The 17,907-nt window shown below is 39.1% G+C and overlaps 1 protein-coding gene across 1 annotated transcript in view; it reads right to left on the bottom strand.

The window, feature by feature from the left end:
• Positions 1–17,907, bottom strand: part of WDR70 (WD repeat domain 70) — a 273,677-nt gene that overhangs the window by 96,393 nt on the left and 159,377 nt on the right. Inside the window, exon 10 of the mRNA XM_004605593.3 lies at positions 14,558–14,732. Within this exon, the coding sequence (XP_004605650.2) occupies positions 14,558–14,732 (175 nt within the window). The remainder of the gene's footprint in view (positions 1–14,557; positions 14,733–17,907) is intronic.

Here is a 17,907-nt window from a genome sequence, read left to right as displayed (position 1 = left end):
TATTGGATGCTGTAGGAGGCTCTGGTCCAATATCAGGCAGGTGAATCATTTTCACATCCATCTACCGCCTGTTTTCATTCCCTGCAGCCCCTCCCCCCACTCTTCTCCAGCACCATTCAAGTGCTTGCTGTGTTCATAATAACCAGGACCACTCAATACCCTAAACCGTTTCTTCTGCAGTCCAGGTGTCTACTGTTAAAGTGCAGGCTTTCAATATGCTTGGGAAGGACTGGGATTAGTCATGCCTACCTCACAGTTGCTGGGAACAAATTATATTTGGGGCATGCTTTAGAAGTGCTTTTCCTATACTCACTGCAATCAATACAAGAGATTATAATTGGTACTCTAAAAAAATGAAACCAAGTGGAATAAAAAGAAATCACAGTGCACTGCACATTACAAGATTAGGAATCACGTGGTAAGTTTCCCATTTCAATCACATGTGCTTGTGTGTGCATGGGCAAAGATACATGTGTAAGTGGTTACCATTGGTGGACCACCACTGGTGGCCCCTGTGCATTGCTGGGATTGGCTGCCCCCACCAGCACTGCTAGGTGGGACTCTTAATAATGCTTTTACTTCTTCTTTATAAGACAACAATTTTGCTTTCTGCCACATTTCAGACTGAATGAATATAAAATTGGTTCTGAGAATCATAATGCACACAGTAACTGGCTCCTTAACCACCTACTCAATGAACAAAAGTGTTTTCTATCCATGACACACCCTTTAGATCAAACAGCAAAATTCTATATCAGGCAGCTTAGAGAAAATAATTCTTTATGTATCTATTCATGAGTTTGGGCAATAACTTCGACAAAGCTGAGAAAATATTCTGAATTGTTGAAGTTTAACAGAATCGTGCAATACTACTCACTGTAGATATCATATTGAAATAAGATGTTTGAAGAAATGAGGTCAATTACTAAGTCTTGATTAATTAGTTAAAAACAAACAAATAAACAAAATGAGGGTGGGTGGGATTTGCTGCAGTACAAGAGTCCTGGAGCTCTGACCATCACTAGTTACATCACTTCTCCAGTTGCAATGAATCAAAGAGTAAGTTAAAAGAGAATGCACACAGGCCAGAGAACTGTTTCACATTTTTGGCACAGATCTTACTTTCTGTATATAAAAGCCCTACTAGTGGCTCTATGGAGTGAACATTTAACATTTACTATTTTGTTTATAATGGGTGAAACAGTAATGTTTGGCCCCGTCAGCTTACACAATAAATCAGAGCTGTCCTGAAGCTCAGTCACATGGCTCAGGAAATATCTCTCCTAGACAGAGGCATCCCTTATATAGGCTTTCTAGAGACTACAGACATCCTGCAGAGAGTTTGACCATTTTAGACAACACGATAGCCTTGTCAAGTAAACTGCAGAAGACTTTACCCAAACTAGAGAAGACACCCAAACTCTTTTTACTTTATTCTTTGCTAAGCATTAGGTAGAACTTGTTCCATATTACCATTCAACACAAGATAATGTAAAACTGATCAAAATTAGCTAAAAAAATACCACAAAAATTAAAATGGGCTTTCACACTACCCAAACTTTCAATTCCTAAACTTATCACTAAGTAAATAAATAAATCAGCCTCCATGTCAGAGAATTTCCAAGTGTGCTTTCTGAAATGATTTTCCAAATTACATTGTCTATATTATGCCAGCATATAGCTATTTTAAAGGTATAATTTAAATTACTGAGAAAAATCACCTTTCCGTGATATTTTACCTGTCAATTTTAGCTTCAAAAAATTTTCTCAAACCCAAACAGCACCTCTATTAGTACCAACTCACCCCAAAAAATCAACTCAATGTCTACAACAATCCATCCCCAGTATTTTCCCTTCACCTTTCCCCTCTGTGGTTATTTCCATACAGAATAGCCAGAGTGATTTCTTTAAAAATGTAACTTGAGACCATGCTGTTCTCCTAAACATTTTCTTCTTGCTTTTCATTACCCTTGAAGGTACTCAACAAGTCTTTGACAAAGGAATTGAGACTTGATTTGTGATGCTTTAGTGACTTTAATAATTTTTAAAAACTAGGTAGAGGAAAGGAGTAATAATTACTGAGATCATTAAGACCCCCAATAAGGGGGCTGGAGAGTCAAGATAGTAGTAAGGCACTTTGACCTTGTAAAAGCAACTCTTATTCATATAAAACTTAAACTGGAGGTTTTGACTTCATTACTGATCTCCATTTTTCCTGCCCTAGATATTAATACACTTCCATAAATATTCATGTAAGTTTTCTATTCCTACCATGTTTAGAAAAAAAATCAAATTCTTCTAGTTATACTTGGGCATTAACATGCTTTAAGAATACTTTTTAAATCTTGTGAATATTTATGCTAACTCAATTTTAATTTTTCTTCAGGCTTTCCTGAGCAATTTTGATCAGTATAAGACCTCCTAAACCCAGGCATTTTTTCATACATTATTTTCATGTTTTCTCCTTTCAGTATATACTAATATCTATGCACTGAGGCAGTGCATAATTTAGCCCTTTTAAAGATAATGCACAAGGTCTGTTTCTCAAAATTGGAGTATGAAAATAAGAAGTTTGGGGATAAAATTTAGTACCTAACATAAAAGTAAATTAAATTCCTCATAATTTAATTCAGAAATACTTATTAAGTCCCTATCAGAGAGCTAAGAATGTAGCTCAGCGATAAAACACTTGCGTTGCATATGTGAGACCCTATGTTCAATCCCTAGGTGCCACGAAAGAAAAAAAAAGAGGGAAAAGGAAAATCAAATTTCCTATCACATGCTTCATATACCTGTGGATCCAATGGTTAGAGGAAAAAATCTTGTCTCTGAAGAGCATAGAACAGATAAACTTTGTAGAACAAAGTACTACCTACTTACTTCATCCCCTGAGCACTGCCAGGAGTAATTCCTGAGTACAGGAGCCAGGAGTAACCAGTGAGCATTGCTGGGTGTGGTCCCAAATCAAATAAATAACTAACTGCAGATTCAGTGTTGAATAATTATCAATTTTAAAATGAGGATCAAGGAATAGAGCACAGTACAGCAAATAGGGCGCTTGTCCAGCATGTAGTCACCTGGGCCTGTCTCCAGGCATTCCAAAAGGTGCCCAGGGCCCACCAGGAGTAATCCCTGCGCCTAGAGTCAGGAGTAAGCCCTGAGCCCAGTTAAGTCTTGGGTGTGGCCTCAACACAAAACAAACTAAAAAAAAACACAGATAAATAATAGGGATCATTTAACTTTTTTAAATTTTCCCATCAAAGTATAACTCAGTATATTGCCCAAAAGTAGAGAGAGAGTATGGGGAATATTGTCTGCCATGGAGGCAGGGGGAGGGTGGGAAAGGGGGGTATACCCAGGATATCAGTGGTGGGGAATGTGCACTGGTGGAGGGGTGGGTGTTTGATCATTGTGAGACTGTAACCCAAACATGAAAGCTTGTAACTATCTCACGGTGATTCAATAAAATAATTTTTTTTTAAAAGGGGCACAATTCAATTATCTGTGGTAAATGTAGAGTTGTGAGACTATCAGCCCATCTAGCTGTAGAATACCTCCATCAGGATCCTCGTTTTTTTGAGCCCTAAAGTGGGCAGCACAGTGATTAGGAGTATAGGTTTGAGTGCAGACCACCTGGCTCCCTAATTTACCAGCTGCATGGCTTTGGGTAGGCTGGTAAACCTTCTCTGCTGTGCTTAGTGGTCTCCTCTAAAATAAGTGGTTAATGGTGACACCCACACCCCACAGGATTGTTCTCAGGGTAAAATACTAACACACACACACACACACATACACACACACACACACACAGCATTTGGACATAATTTATATGAAGCTAGGCAGTTAGATCCAGAGACTGCCCCGGCGCCGTGTAATCCCATCAACAGCCAACATCCAGAGACTATAAAACAACGCTCCCAGAAGTGCTCAACCTCTTATAGCCTAGTTCTCCCTCTCAGAGAACCTGACAAGCTACCGAGAGTCTCTTGCCCATTTGGGAGAGCCTGGCAAGCTACCCATGGTGTATTCGATATGCCAAAAACAGTAACAATAGGTCTCATTTCCCTGACCCTGAAAGAGCCTCCAATCGCTGGGAAAGATGAGTAGGAGAGGCTGCTAAAATCTCAGGGTTGAGTGTAACACAGACCTTATTGGTGCCCACTAGAGTAAATTGTAGAACAACAGTATGACAGTGATACAGTGATACTCAATAAACATTAGCTATGCCTGTACATGGCTGACCCGTACAGAACCGGCCCATATGGGTTCAATTCCTCCATCCCTCTCAAAGAGGCCGGCAAGCTACCGAGAGTATCCTGCCCGCACGGCAGAGCCTGGCAAGCTACCCATGGCATATTTGATATGCCAAAAACAGTAACAACAAGTCTCACAATGGAGATGTAACTGGTGCCGGTGCGAGCAAATCGATGAACAACGGGATGACAGTGCTACAGTTATGGGCTTTAAAATCTATCTATAGAAAACAACTGGATACATGGGGTCCAGAGAGACAGTACAGCAGGCAGGGTATTTGTCTTACACATAACAGACCTGGTTTCAACCTCCAGTACCCCATATGATCTTCTGAACCCCAACAGTAGTCCAGAGCGCAGAGCCTGGAGATAAGCCACAAGCAAGCACCAGAGGGTGTGGCCAAAATAAGGAAGGGTACAAATACTACTGATACAATAAGCATTACTCCATACTAAATGAAGGCTAAATCTATAACATCTTTATTTGATAATAATGAGGCATGATTAACTGTAATTTAATATTCAAAAACAGTAACAGCCATTGAAACCAAAATCAAATCACAATAAAAAGTATGATGTTCTGGGGCTGGAGAGATAGCACAGTGGGTAGGGCGTTTGCCTTGCACGCGGCCGACCCAGGTTCAAATCCCAGCATCCCATATGGTCCCCTGAGCACAGCCAGGGGTAATTCCTGAGTGAAAAGCCAGGAGTAACCCCTGTGCATTGCCAGGTGTGACCCAAAAAGCAAAAAAAAAAAAAAAAAAAAAAAAGTATGATGTTCTGACAGCATGCATTCATCTAATAAGTACTAATAAATACTACTAGGAGCGTGTTCAAGTGCCACTCTCTTTTTAGAGATAGGAAAATAGAAATATGTCAAGTCCCTGATTTTAGAAAGTTTAGAGGGAGACAAAAAAAAAGCAAATGAAAATCAAACCAAATGAATGACAAAATGAGCTTTATAAAGATAGTGCAGGCACAATGGCATAAAATCAAGGCAACAGTAGGAGATGCAAGAATACTAAATCTATCTATAGTCTAGTCTAGGACTTCTTAAAATTTTCCAGTTGCAACAACCCTTTCACCCGAGAAATTTTTATGTGACTGAGGTATATAAATCAGTGTAGAACTCACACAAGTACTGATAACAACTTTTCAAAAAATTCAGGGGGGGAGGGATGTCTCTACATACAGTTATGCAATGCCATGAGTCCAGCTCTTGATACAATGTTCTTCAGCAACTTTTACTACTAAACTTCTCTTCAGTCTCTGAAATGACGTTTTACCAGAATGAGAAGCTAAACTCAGGGCAACAGCCATGACAAAAAGAGTCAACCAATATAACAAAGGCTGTCAGCTGGCACAAGTCCTAGTTATATTTGTAGCACAGAAGGAAGCCAGGGAGCCTGGAGTTCAGTGCGCATGAAGGAAAATGGTAGAAGATGAGGTTAAGCAGATAAGACACCCAGACCGCTACACAATTCTTGAGCCAATGTTGAGTCACTAATGGACATTTCTGCAGCTCAAGAAACAGCATCACCCTGGGTTAACTGTGTCCAAGCACTCTTCAAAAACATATCACTTAAAAATGAAAGAGAGGAGGCACTGTCAAGGTAGAAAAGGGAGCCGTGTGAATTGCACCAGGTCAAAAATGCAATGAAAAGGTAGTTCAGTGGCTAACGTGCTTGCCTTGCACATGGTCAGCTTGATACCACGCACCACATAAGATTCCCCTGAAGATGACTAGGAATGATCCCAGAGCACAGCCAGGTGGGCGCCTCCCACCCCCAATCCAGAGTAACATAACAGAAAAGACCAAAGGATTCCATGAGTGTTCCTACAGAAGTGTGGCAATATTTAGCTAAGAGTCTTGAGAGAGTTTCCAGGAGCAAATACCTGTATTACAGCAGGGTTATACTGTATAAAGTGGCTGTTATACAGCAGGCTCACAGCTTCAGGGTGGGTGGAGGGGTGAAGAAGGCACATGGAGGTGCTGTGGCAGGTGGCAGCAGTATCAAAGGCAGCTGACCACAATGACAGATCACACAGCGGAATCTATGAGCTATAAATGCACACAAGACCTCGGGGCTCTTTACTTGCACAGGGCCTAGGTGAGAAGCTGATCCAGAGAGGCCCAGCAGCTCCAACACTGACAAAAACTATTGTAGTCACATACATCAACATCTGTTTCCTGCCAGCACTTCAGGCGTAGGGTTCTGGCCTCAGGTGGTGTCAGGCAGACTAAATTTGTGGAGCAGAAGAAATAGTACAGCAAGCAGTGTACTTGCCTTGCACATGGATGATCTGGGTTCCATCCCTGGCACTCCATGTGATTCCCCAAGCCCAGCCAGGAGAGACCCCAGAGCACAGAGCCAGGAGTAACCACTGAGCACCACCAGGTGTGACTCAAAAAAAAAAAAAGAAAAAGAAACCAATAAAAGATGTACCCTCCCCCTAAATCCCATCTCAGGGCAAGCATCTACCTACATGTAGAACCAGTTACATGAGGGGTGGGGGTTAGGGGAGGGTTTTTTTTGGACACTGATGGAGAAAGGCAGGTTCTCTGATGGTGATGTGATATTGAAATAATGTGTCTATGAAAAGTATAATTAACAGAAGATCCAGGTACCTCAATTTGAAAAACTGTTTTTTTTTAATGACAATAGCAAAAGTATTTCTATAATAGCACTGTTTTTATTTTTTTTAAATAATTTATTTATTTTTAATTAGAGAATCACCGTGAGGGTACAGTTACGGATTTATACACTTTTGTGCTTATACTTCCCTCATACAAAGTTCGGGAACCCATTCCTTCACCAGTGCCCATTCTCCACCACCCGTAAACCCAGCGTCCCTCCCACCCTCCCCAATCCCATCTCCCCTCCAACCCACCCTGCCACTGTGGCAGGGCATTCCCTTCTGTTCTCTCTCTCTAATTAGCTGTTGTGGTTTGCAATAAAGGTGTTGAGTGGCCGCTGTGCTCAGTCTCTCGCCCTCATTCAGCCTGCCATTCCCTTCCCCCACATGGCCTTCAACTACAATGTAGTTGGTGATCGCTTCTCTGAGTTGCCCTTTCCCCGGAACGTGAGGCCAGCCTCGAAGCCATGGGGTCAACCTCCTGGTACTTATTTCTACAGTTCTTGGGTATTAGTCTCCCACTCTGATATTCTATATACCATAGATGAGTGCAGTCTTTCTATGTCTGTCTCTCTCTTTCTGACTCATTTCACTCAGCATGAAACTTTTCATGCCCATCCACTTAACTACAAAATTCTTGACTTCCTTTTTTCTAACAGCTGCATGGTATTCCATTGTATAGATGTACCAAAGTTTCCTCAACCAGTCATCCGTTTTGGGGCATTCGGGTTTTTTCCAGATTCTGGCTATTGTAAACAGTGCTGCGATGAAAATACATGTGCAGATGTTGTTTTGATTGTACTTTTTTGCCTCTCTGGGATATATTCCCAGCAGTGGTATTGCTGGGTCAAATGGGAATTCAATATCTAATAGCACTGTTTTTAGAATTAAATAGACAATCACATCTGAAGTGCTTAAAAGACTGCTTGGCCCAGCAGCTTTCAAGTACTGGTCTCAGACTGACTTATGTCAGTGTACAGGTATAAAAAGATTAAAAACTACTAACTCATAGAAATGTTTCAATAAATGCTATAATAATTATTATTATAGTTGTAATAGGAGGAGGAAGAGCAATAGTATAAGGGGTGAGGGAACATGGTTCTATATGAAGATTTTACCTTAACTCAATTTTGCATGAAATACAAATCTCTCCAAAAGTTATTTGGGATGAATGAAGGTATGATTATATCAGTGATCTGGTTGCATAGACAGGGGATGTGTTGGATACACCAATCTCTCACAGCCTTTCCCCCACTGCTAAGGTTCTTTCTGGGTGCTCTACAAACATTCTTGCCTCTGGGTTCCAACTTCAAATAGAGCTTTTTCTGCTGTCATCTCCTCACTGATTCTCTTCATCCACATGGCTTTACGCTTTAAAAAATATCTCTTCTGTCACTTTAGTGGGGTCTCAGGAGGGAAATGAAATTGTCCAGTATATCATGTTTAGCTGGAATCTCAAATTTAACAATGCTGTTACTTCCAGCTTCAACAAACATGAATAATAATCAACTCTACACAAAAGAAAACTTAATTTGGCCACTTAAAAGTCTTAATTACTTTAAAATGTTGCTTCCAACACTATATGATCTCTTACAAGAACATTTTAAGAAAATCTTTATGCTTTCATTGAAATAATAAAAAATTAGAAGCCAGAGAGATAGTACAATGGGTAAAGCATTTGCCTTACATGGGGCTACCCTGAGGTTGGTCTCCAGTACCATGTGTGGTCCCTCAGGCCCTGCCAGGAGTGATCCCTAAGCACAGAGCCAGGAGAACAGCCTGAGCACAGCAAGGTGTGGCCCCACACAAAAAGAGAGAAAAAAAAATTGAAAATTAGAACTTGAGGGCCTGCAAGTAATTTTGCATAGTTTTTGTGGTTATTCGTGGTTTTAATCAATGTGGCATACTTTTCTTGACATAATTTTTCAAAACATATGCATGTCAAAAAAAGTAAAATTAAAAGAAATTTGTATGTCAGATGTTTTTTCTTGAATGTTTGTAGAAAAATATAACTTATCTATACACTCAAGCATACCAACCAAGGACTGTATCACCTTTTAATTTACAGTGGTTTTATCTTCAGATGCAGAATGACTGAATGGTTACAGCAGATCTCCCTAAATATCTACCATAAGTTTAGTCACCCTGGAATCTTTTAAATGCAGATTTGTGACACTTTCACAACCAGAGTTTAAGAGCAACCTAAGTTTTAGAAAGAAAGTCCTGTGGAATCTGGTGACAAGTTATCCTATGGATGACTCTAACAAGTTACTTGGAGGTTTTCACTTCTGATCTTACTCCTGGTTCTGCACTCAGGAATTACTCCTGGCTGTGCTTTGAGGACCACATGGGAAGCAGGGATCGAAACTGGGTCAGCCATATGCAAGGCAAAATTCCTACCTGCTGTACTATTGCTTCAGGCACTCACTTCTCATCTTATTCTTAGAAAGGTGGTAGGTGCTCACAAATACTAATTGATCTGTTCCTAATTTAGCTAACTAGGTAGTTAGCTAGACAGAAACCGATACAAAGGTATAGAACAAAGTACAACAGCATACATAGTAGGTAATTTTATAAGCATTATAGGATAGAGATAGAATGATAAGAACAGAGAGGAGAGACTGTCACTGTCACTGTCATCCCATTGCTCATCGATTTGTTCGACCAGTAACGTCTCTCATTGTGAAACTTATTGTTACTGTTTTTGGCAAACCCAATATGTCATGGGTAGTTTGCCAGGCTCTGCCGTGTGGGTGCAATACTCTCGGTAACCGTTTGCCAGGCTCTCTGAGAGAGGCGGAGGAATCGAACACAGGTTGGATGCATGAAAGGCAAACACCCTACCACTGTGCTATCACTCCAGCCCAGAGAGAGGAGAGACATTTAATAAAAATAGTAATGTTTAGGGAATACACATTTCATATACTTCCATTTAAATAAACTCAGGGGCAAGGGGAAATTAGAGCTATTATCTGTTCAGTTAAAAGGCTGCTTGTCCATGATAGCTTTCTTCTTCTTCTTCTTCTTCTTCTTCTTATTATTATTATTATTATTATTATATTATTATTATTATTAGGTCTGGGAAAGAGGTGTTGTTTGAACCTGGAAATCAAACCTGGGTAAATCACAGGTAAGTCAAATGCCTTAAGCCCTGTACAACTACCTTTCCAATTGCTGTCCATGCTAACCTTCAAGCAAAGAGCAAACTGAAACTTCTCTCTCAATATATAGGAAACAAACAAAAAAAATTAATCCATGTATATATAAGCTTATAAAAAAAGAGCATAAATCAACCTAATCTGACAGTGACTGGAGATGCTTAAAGATGGCTAACACTCAACGACTCTACTGTCAGGACTTTTCTGTACTCTCTCTCCTGCATGCTTGCTCTCTGATTCACCAGAGGCCTCGCTTGCCCAGAAGCTTCTCTCCTGGTGTGATTAACAGTTCTTGCCCCAGCTTTCTCTCACCCATACCAGGCATTCTCTGGCAAGGCGGAGAGCAGACACTGAGCAGCCACTGAGCTGGAGAAGCATCTCTGCAGTACCTCACAGCCTTGAAGCTTGCCTGCTAAGGAGTTGTCCTATGTGGTCACTTTCCCAAAGGGGACAACCAGAATGGCAGGCCAAAGAGCAGCAGGAGGAGGAGGTCAGGTGGACAGTTGGTCAAGTTACTAGCAGTATCCTATTGCCAAATCAAATAACATCAAAATTTGCTCCCTCCCATCACCTGTGTCTAGGAAAGGCAAAAATCCCACAAATATGATGGATTCCCATTTTCCTGTTTAAACCTAATTTTTGACTGCAACACAAGTAAATAAAGCATGTTCGCTGAATCAAGAATCTAAAATTGTGTAGATTTTTTATAATATTAAAGAATAGCAATACACTTTAAGCAAAATCAAAAAATGTTGGTAGATACCTTAAAATCAGTTGGAGACAGGGAGACCGCTTGAAAGACTGAGCACAAGCTTTACAGGCTGGAGATTCAGGTCTGATCCCTGGTACCATTGGTCTACACCCGCTGGGCCTACCCCCAGCACTACTGGCAGTGTCTCTCCCAAGCAAGGTGCCTTGAAAGTAGCCCCTGAGCACTACTGCATGTAGCCTTGCACAGAAACCAACAAAAAATTATGAGAAACTATGAGGTATTGATAAAGATACTGATGCTATCAAAAACTATACTACATCCCATTGCTCATTGATTTACTAGAGTGGGCACCAGTAACGTAAGACTTGTAAGTCTTGTTAGACTTGTAAGACTTGTTACTGTTTTGGGCATATCGAATACACCACATGTAGCTTGCCAGACTCTGCCTTGCAGGTTAGATATTATTGGTAGCTTGCCGGGCTCTCCAAGAGGGGCGGAATAATCGAACCCAGGTCGGCTGTGTGCAAGGCAAATGCCCTACCTGCTATGCTACAGCACCAGCCCATCATTTTTTTTTAATCAAAAACTAAACTCAATATCCTAGCTCTCCTCCTACCCCCCCATCTCTATCTCAGTTTATGTATACCTAGAATCATTTCTATTTATTTCTTGGGGAGCCATGAGAATCAGCTACCCTGGCCAGGGGTTCAGTGCAAGAGCCCAAAGAGGTGGTGCTGCTCAGGACCTGCGGTCATGACCTGAGTTGCCTTAGCAGTGCTCAGGAGCCTCCAGGGATATACCTGGAGATGTTCAGAGGAAGAAGGCAGTGCCAGAGATCAAAATGAGGTCGCTGCTGCACCTTAAACCCTGTATTAGCACTCCATTCCCTACCTCGAATAGTGTTTTACATGTCTTCTTAGTAATGAACAATCTCATTTTATATTGCCTTATCAGAAAAATGTGCATTTATGTATTAATTTAATAAACTATTACTGAGAATCTGTTACATGCAAACATTGTTATATGGAAGGAGCTACACAGACAAGAAGCCTTTATACCATGGAGCTAACATCCTACTGGTAGAAAACAGAGCATGTCAGAGGCTGATCAGAAGAAAACAGAAGAAAATGAGAGGACAAGAGGCTGTCCCGGTGGGGAGGTTATCGTTTCACAAGGGGTGGAGTTGTAAACTGGAGGGAGAAGATTGCTGCAGGGTGAAGGTTTCAAGGAGTGCAAGCCAAGGAAAATTATTGTTCTTAGGCTTTCTTACATTAGCGTAGCAGTTCCCTGCAGATGATTTATTGCTGTTAAAGTAATAGCTAAGTCAAGTGTATTTAAATCAAGTGTATTCACTGCTAGCAAATTTTTTTCTTCTCTGGTTTGTCTTCTGGATACATACTTAATGTGCAAATATAGAAGATGGATAAAATATAATAAGTGTGATGTCAAATAATAAGTCATAGACTTATGTGTTATCAAGTTCCAGCAAAATAGAATCAAAGGCTTTGATTAGCCGAATGGTGCAGAAGATGTTAGGAATGTGGTAGGAGCAATAGTACAGCAGACAGGGCATTTGCCTTGCACACAGTTGATCCAGGTTTGATTCCTGGCACCCCTTAATGTCCCTCGAGAACTGGCAGGAGTGATCCTTGAGCTCAGAGCCAGAAATAAGCCTGAGCATAACTGGGTATAGCACAAAAACAAAAACAAAGAAGATCTTTGAGAAGAATACTGAAATTAAATAGTTTTGTCTTCAACAGAACTAAAAATAGAAAATATCCATAATTTAAAGAAATATAATAAGGCAATATTTAAAAACTTGTGTATTTCCAAGATCAGTATACCTCTCAGTGTACTTATTACATATAGCACTCTATAGTTACATAAGAAAATGGCACATTTCAGAACCTCTGTTTAAGTCAATAACACCAAAAGACGATGAAAACCAGTTACTAAAAAATTTATTGCTTGCTTAAAACTCAGTTTACAATTCAAAGAATTTTCTAAATCTCTGTGCTGTTAGGAAGGTTTATGGAGTTTATAGTTCAGATGAAAACAGAAATAAAAAGATCTGACAAACACAAAATGCCAAGGATATTTCCAGCATTATCTACATGGATATTTTTTCCCTATCATTACTTTTTACTTTATTCTATGACAAGTCATTCTACTAAAAGGTAGATAAAAATTAATAATAATAAACTACTTTTCCTGGTGTCCTTTTAAAACATAAAAGTCTAAACACACGTTTTTGGAAAAAATATTACTTTAAAGGAAGCAGATTGACAAACACAATAAAGGCAGGAATTTTTGAGAATCTGTAGTCGTCCCTATGCTTAGAATAGTGCCTACCATTTTATAAACACTTAATGAAATAATAACTTAACAAAAAATTTATCCTAAAATGAAGGAAATTGCATTATGTTATAAAATTAGCAAATTTTTTATTTTATTTATTTATTTATTTATTTATTTATTGCATTTTGGGTCACACCCGGCGATGCACAGGGGTTACTCCTGGCTTTGTACTCAGGAATTACTCCTGGCAGTGCTCAGGGGACCATATGGGATACTGGGATTCGAACCCGGGTTGGCCACGTGCAAGGCAAATGCCCTACCTGCTATGCTATCGCTCCACCCCCAAATTTTTTAATTTTAACATTTGCAATCTGAAATCATTGCAATTGCCAAAATTTTTAACATTTATAAATGCAAAAAAATTAATCATATTTGAAAATAATAGTAACAGCCAAAAGACTTCTAGTATTTCTATTGTTAAAAAATTTTATGATGTTTTCTATTTCAAAACTTATTTTAACAACGACCTAAAACTATGAAGAAAAAAATCTGATACATATTCAAATGGAATGTCATGAAATATTAAAATATTACTTAAATTAATTAGTATTATTTAAATTAGAAATAATTGCAAGATAACAGTTGGATGGTCAAGGCCATTTTGTTGTTTCCCTAAATCTTTTAATGAAATGTATTCTTTTACACTACCATGAAATCCTTCAAGTTCAAAACTAAGAGCAAAGATACATAGTAAGTTATATTGTGCTCCTATATTCATTGCAGCACTGTTCACAATTGCCAGATCTGGGAAAAACCCAAATGCTAAGAACAGGTGACTAGGTAAAGAAATTTGTGATATATATGTATATAGATATACATACATATGTATATATGTATATCTATATACACACACATATAATAGACTAATACTCAGCTATGAGAAAAGATAAACTCCTGAAGTTTGCTGTCATATGTACTAAACTGAAGCATGTCTGAATAAGCACAGTGAGTCAAAAGGAAAAGGAAAAATGCCAAGTGATCTCTCATATATGTGGAGTATAAAAGAACATATTAATGGGGGTTGGGGAGAGAGGCTGGTGATAACAGAGCCTATGATAATAGCCCAGAGAACAGCGTTTACTGTGAAAGGGAGGCAAGGGAGGGTGTAGCAACACTAAATGCCTGAAACATTACTATCTTAACGGCACTGAAAACCACAGTGCCTAAATTTTTAAAACAAAATGATCTTTTAAATTTTATACCAAAAAACTGGAATTATCTTAAAAACAAAATCTAATACGCACTGCGAAATACTGGAATGTTTGCTGAAACGATGTTTACTGCAAAAGCCCCAATGTTTTGTCAACTAACACTAAAGTTTAAATTAGAGCTAAACTCAGGAAATTGACCTTCATAATATTTTAACATAATGTTTGTCTTTATAAGGTGGCTTCTTCTTTTATTTTTTTAAAAAGGGGACTTAGATGTCCTTGACTTACGGTCATATTTCGGTCCCAGATCTGTATGCTCCCATCCTGGCAGGCAGCTGCTATGAGGTTTCCATCTCGACTGTATGTGCATGTGGTAGGAATTACTTTCTTGCCCTGCATCGTCCGTGGTTTAAACACACTTTTTTGCTTCTTTGGGTTTTCAACGTCCCAAGTCCTCACCGTTCTAAAAAGAGTAAGAAAAGAATTTAAAATCAGAAGACTCCACAGAGACTGCTTCACTGCTTCACCTTTTAAACCTACTAACTTAATCATTATTTTTCAATAAAATGAAATTAAACAAGTTTACTCACTAAAATAAGTTGAGCCACTTGAATCATGTTGTCATCAAATCAAACAGCAAGTGGCAACTTCTCCTTGAAATCTCTCATTTTTATTAGTTCTGATTCACCCAGGCAGTGGACTGCAAATAATTCTGACTAATCAATAAAACTGCTAAACATGCACCTCCTGTGTCCATACATTAATTTCTAATTATAGATATTAATGTACTGTCATAACAAAAAGCAAAAACATGTAAATTTAAAAGGCAGAACAGTGGGTAAGGCACTTGCTTGGCACATGGCTAAGTTTGGTTCAATCCCCGGGAGGCAGCAGGATCCTCTGAGCCCTGCCAGGAGTGACCCATGAGCAAAGAGCCAGGAGTAAGCCCTGAGCACCACTGGATGTGGCCCCAAAGAGAAGCAAAAGAAAAGAAAATGATATCTTCTTCAAAGACATCTAGTGCAAAGAACCCATGCCTCCAAGAAAGAAGGAGAAGGAAAGTTGTCTGCTTCTGAGTGTCCATCTAGTAGCAAGTAACAGCAAGTTGGAGTGCAGGCAGGGACACAGCATCCTGCTCAGAAACCCAGGAAAGGCAGCACAGCCAATGAAGGAGTAACCCAAAAAGAGTAAAGAGTTCAGTGATTCTTCTAGGAAAGAAAAAAAGGACCTAAGCCAAACCACCATGGGACAAATCTCTAAAGCTCTGAAAGGAAAAATAAAGTCAATAGGATATCTTCTGGCCAATAAAAACACATTTCAAAAATACGGTGTCAGATAAACAAATACTTTGTCAGATAAACAAAAGACAAGAAAATTCCATTCCATTCATTATGCTATATACAATATGTTAAAGGGATTTTTCAAGAACAATTATGAGATAAATGGAAATCTGAATCTCACAAAGTAATTAGATCTGAAGATGACAAAAGTTAGTGTTAATATAAGACATTTTTAATGTTTAAATCTCTTTAAAAAATACATGACTAATAAAAATAATAACAATGAACTTTGAGCATATGTTCAATTAAAATGTATAGCACAGAACTTGGGAGAAAGAATGGAACAATACTGTTTCACACTTTACTTGAAACAGAATGATAGTATTTAAAGAGAGACTGTGATTTCATCAGCAACTTTGTAACTGTGCATCTCACAAGCAAAAAAAAAATTTTATTTTTAAAGAAGGATTTTAAGGAGCCCATGACCATAGAAACTGACTAGTAAAGTTCTCCAGCTGTATCACCCTATCAAAATTTTAGAATTCCTGGAACATGCAGCCACAAAAGTGGCCATGAAACATCTCATACTCTGCATCACTGATATACCAGGAGTACCACACCACATTGGATGGATATAAAGTAGAAGGCAATCAATCTTGATTATGAAGATATTAACACACTGACTAAACCTATAACAACATGTTAATAATCTCTTATTCAAGTGTCTAATAGCTCTAGAGTAAGATGTAGCAATCTTCACAAACTTTGAGAAAAAAATTTTTGATCATTTTTAGCAAATTAATCATAACAAACAATACAAAATAAATCATTTAGAGCCTGCTATTGGAACAGGCTTGGGTAATAGTTGGGAAAACTGGAAATAATGGTGTTGGGAAGCTGTAATGGTGGTGGGATTAGTATTGAAATATTGAATGTAATAAATCACTGTGAACAATTTTATAAAATTTTTCTTTTAAAAGTAAGCACTAATAACTATGAACTGTAGAAAAAAAACAGAGACTTGATACATCAAACATGCGTATTAAAAGCTACAGCAATTACTAACACATTTTTCAGAACTGTGATAATGGTGATAACATGGAAAAAATTAATCAGGTCAAAAACAAGAAATGATAATAAAGAAGCTATGGAATAAATATAAAATAAGTAGCAACATGGAAAGTTTAAATTTAAGTTAAGCGAAAAACTCTTCTAAAGACCTAACAAAAGTTAAAGACAGACTAATCAAATAAAGACTCAAAACATTCTGTCTTCTAAAACGAACCCCCAAAATTAAATATAAATAGATTAACAATGGATGGAAAGCAAGCATGCCAAGTAAGCATATAAAAAAGAAAATAGTGAGTCAGAGAGATAGCACAGGAGGCAAGGTGCTTGCTTTGTATGCCACCAAGTCCAGTTCAATTCCCAGCACTGCTTACGGTCCCCCACCCCCGGCATCACCAGGGGTGATTCTTGAGCACAAAAAAATGAAACTGGAGTGACCATATTAATGTCAAGTAAAGTAACTTCAGAACAAGGAAAATAATGGGGACCAAAAGGAAATTTTTATTTAAAAGTAAATTAAAATTATACAACCATCTTAACTGTCCTTGAAAGCAAATTTAGTGGAAAACAAAAAGGAAATAGCAAAATACTTGAGTACCCTTCCCTCACAGTAGAAAGCATGCCACTTGGGGGATGCAGAGTCTTGGAGTATAAGAAAGGGTGGGGGTTTGGCTGGATCGATAACACAGTGGGTTGGATATACCGAGTGCAAGGTATATATATACCTTGCACTCGGTATATTGGGTTTGATTACCAGCATCCCATTATGGTCCCCTGAGCACCGCCAGGAGTAATTTCTGAGTGCATGAGCCAGGAGTAACCCCTGAGCATTGCCGGGTGTGACCCAAAAAGCTTAAAACAAAACAAAAAAAAAAGAGTGGGAGACTAACACCCAAGAATTGTAGAAACAACTACCAGGAGGTTGACTCCATGGCTAGGAGGCTGGCCTCACATTCTGGGGAAAGGGCAACTCAGAGAAGGGATCACCAACTATAATGTAGTTGAAGGCCATGTGGGAGAAGGGAGTTGTGGGCTGAATGAGGGCTAGAGACTGAGCACAGTGGCCACTCAACACCTTTATTGCAAACCACAACAGCTAATTAGAGGGAGAGAACAGAAGGGGATGCCCTGCCACAGTGACAGGGTGGGGTGGAGGGAGATGGGATTGGGGAGGATGGGAGGGATGCTGGGTTTACTGGTGGTGGAGTATGGGCACTGGTGAAGGGATGGGTTCCCGAACTTTGTATGGGGGAAGCATAAGCACAGATGTGTATAAATCCGTAAATGTAC

Source organism: Sorex araneus, chromosome 1 (genome assembly GCF_027595985.1).
Source record: "Sorex araneus isolate mSorAra2 chromosome 1, mSorAra2.pri, whole genome shotgun sequence".
NCBI classification, from domain to species: Eukaryota; Metazoa; Chordata; class Mammalia; order Eulipotyphla; family Soricidae; genus Sorex; species Sorex araneus.
The sequence above is the reverse complement of the archived record's forward strand: the minus strand, read 5'-3'. Positions and strand labels throughout refer to the sequence as shown.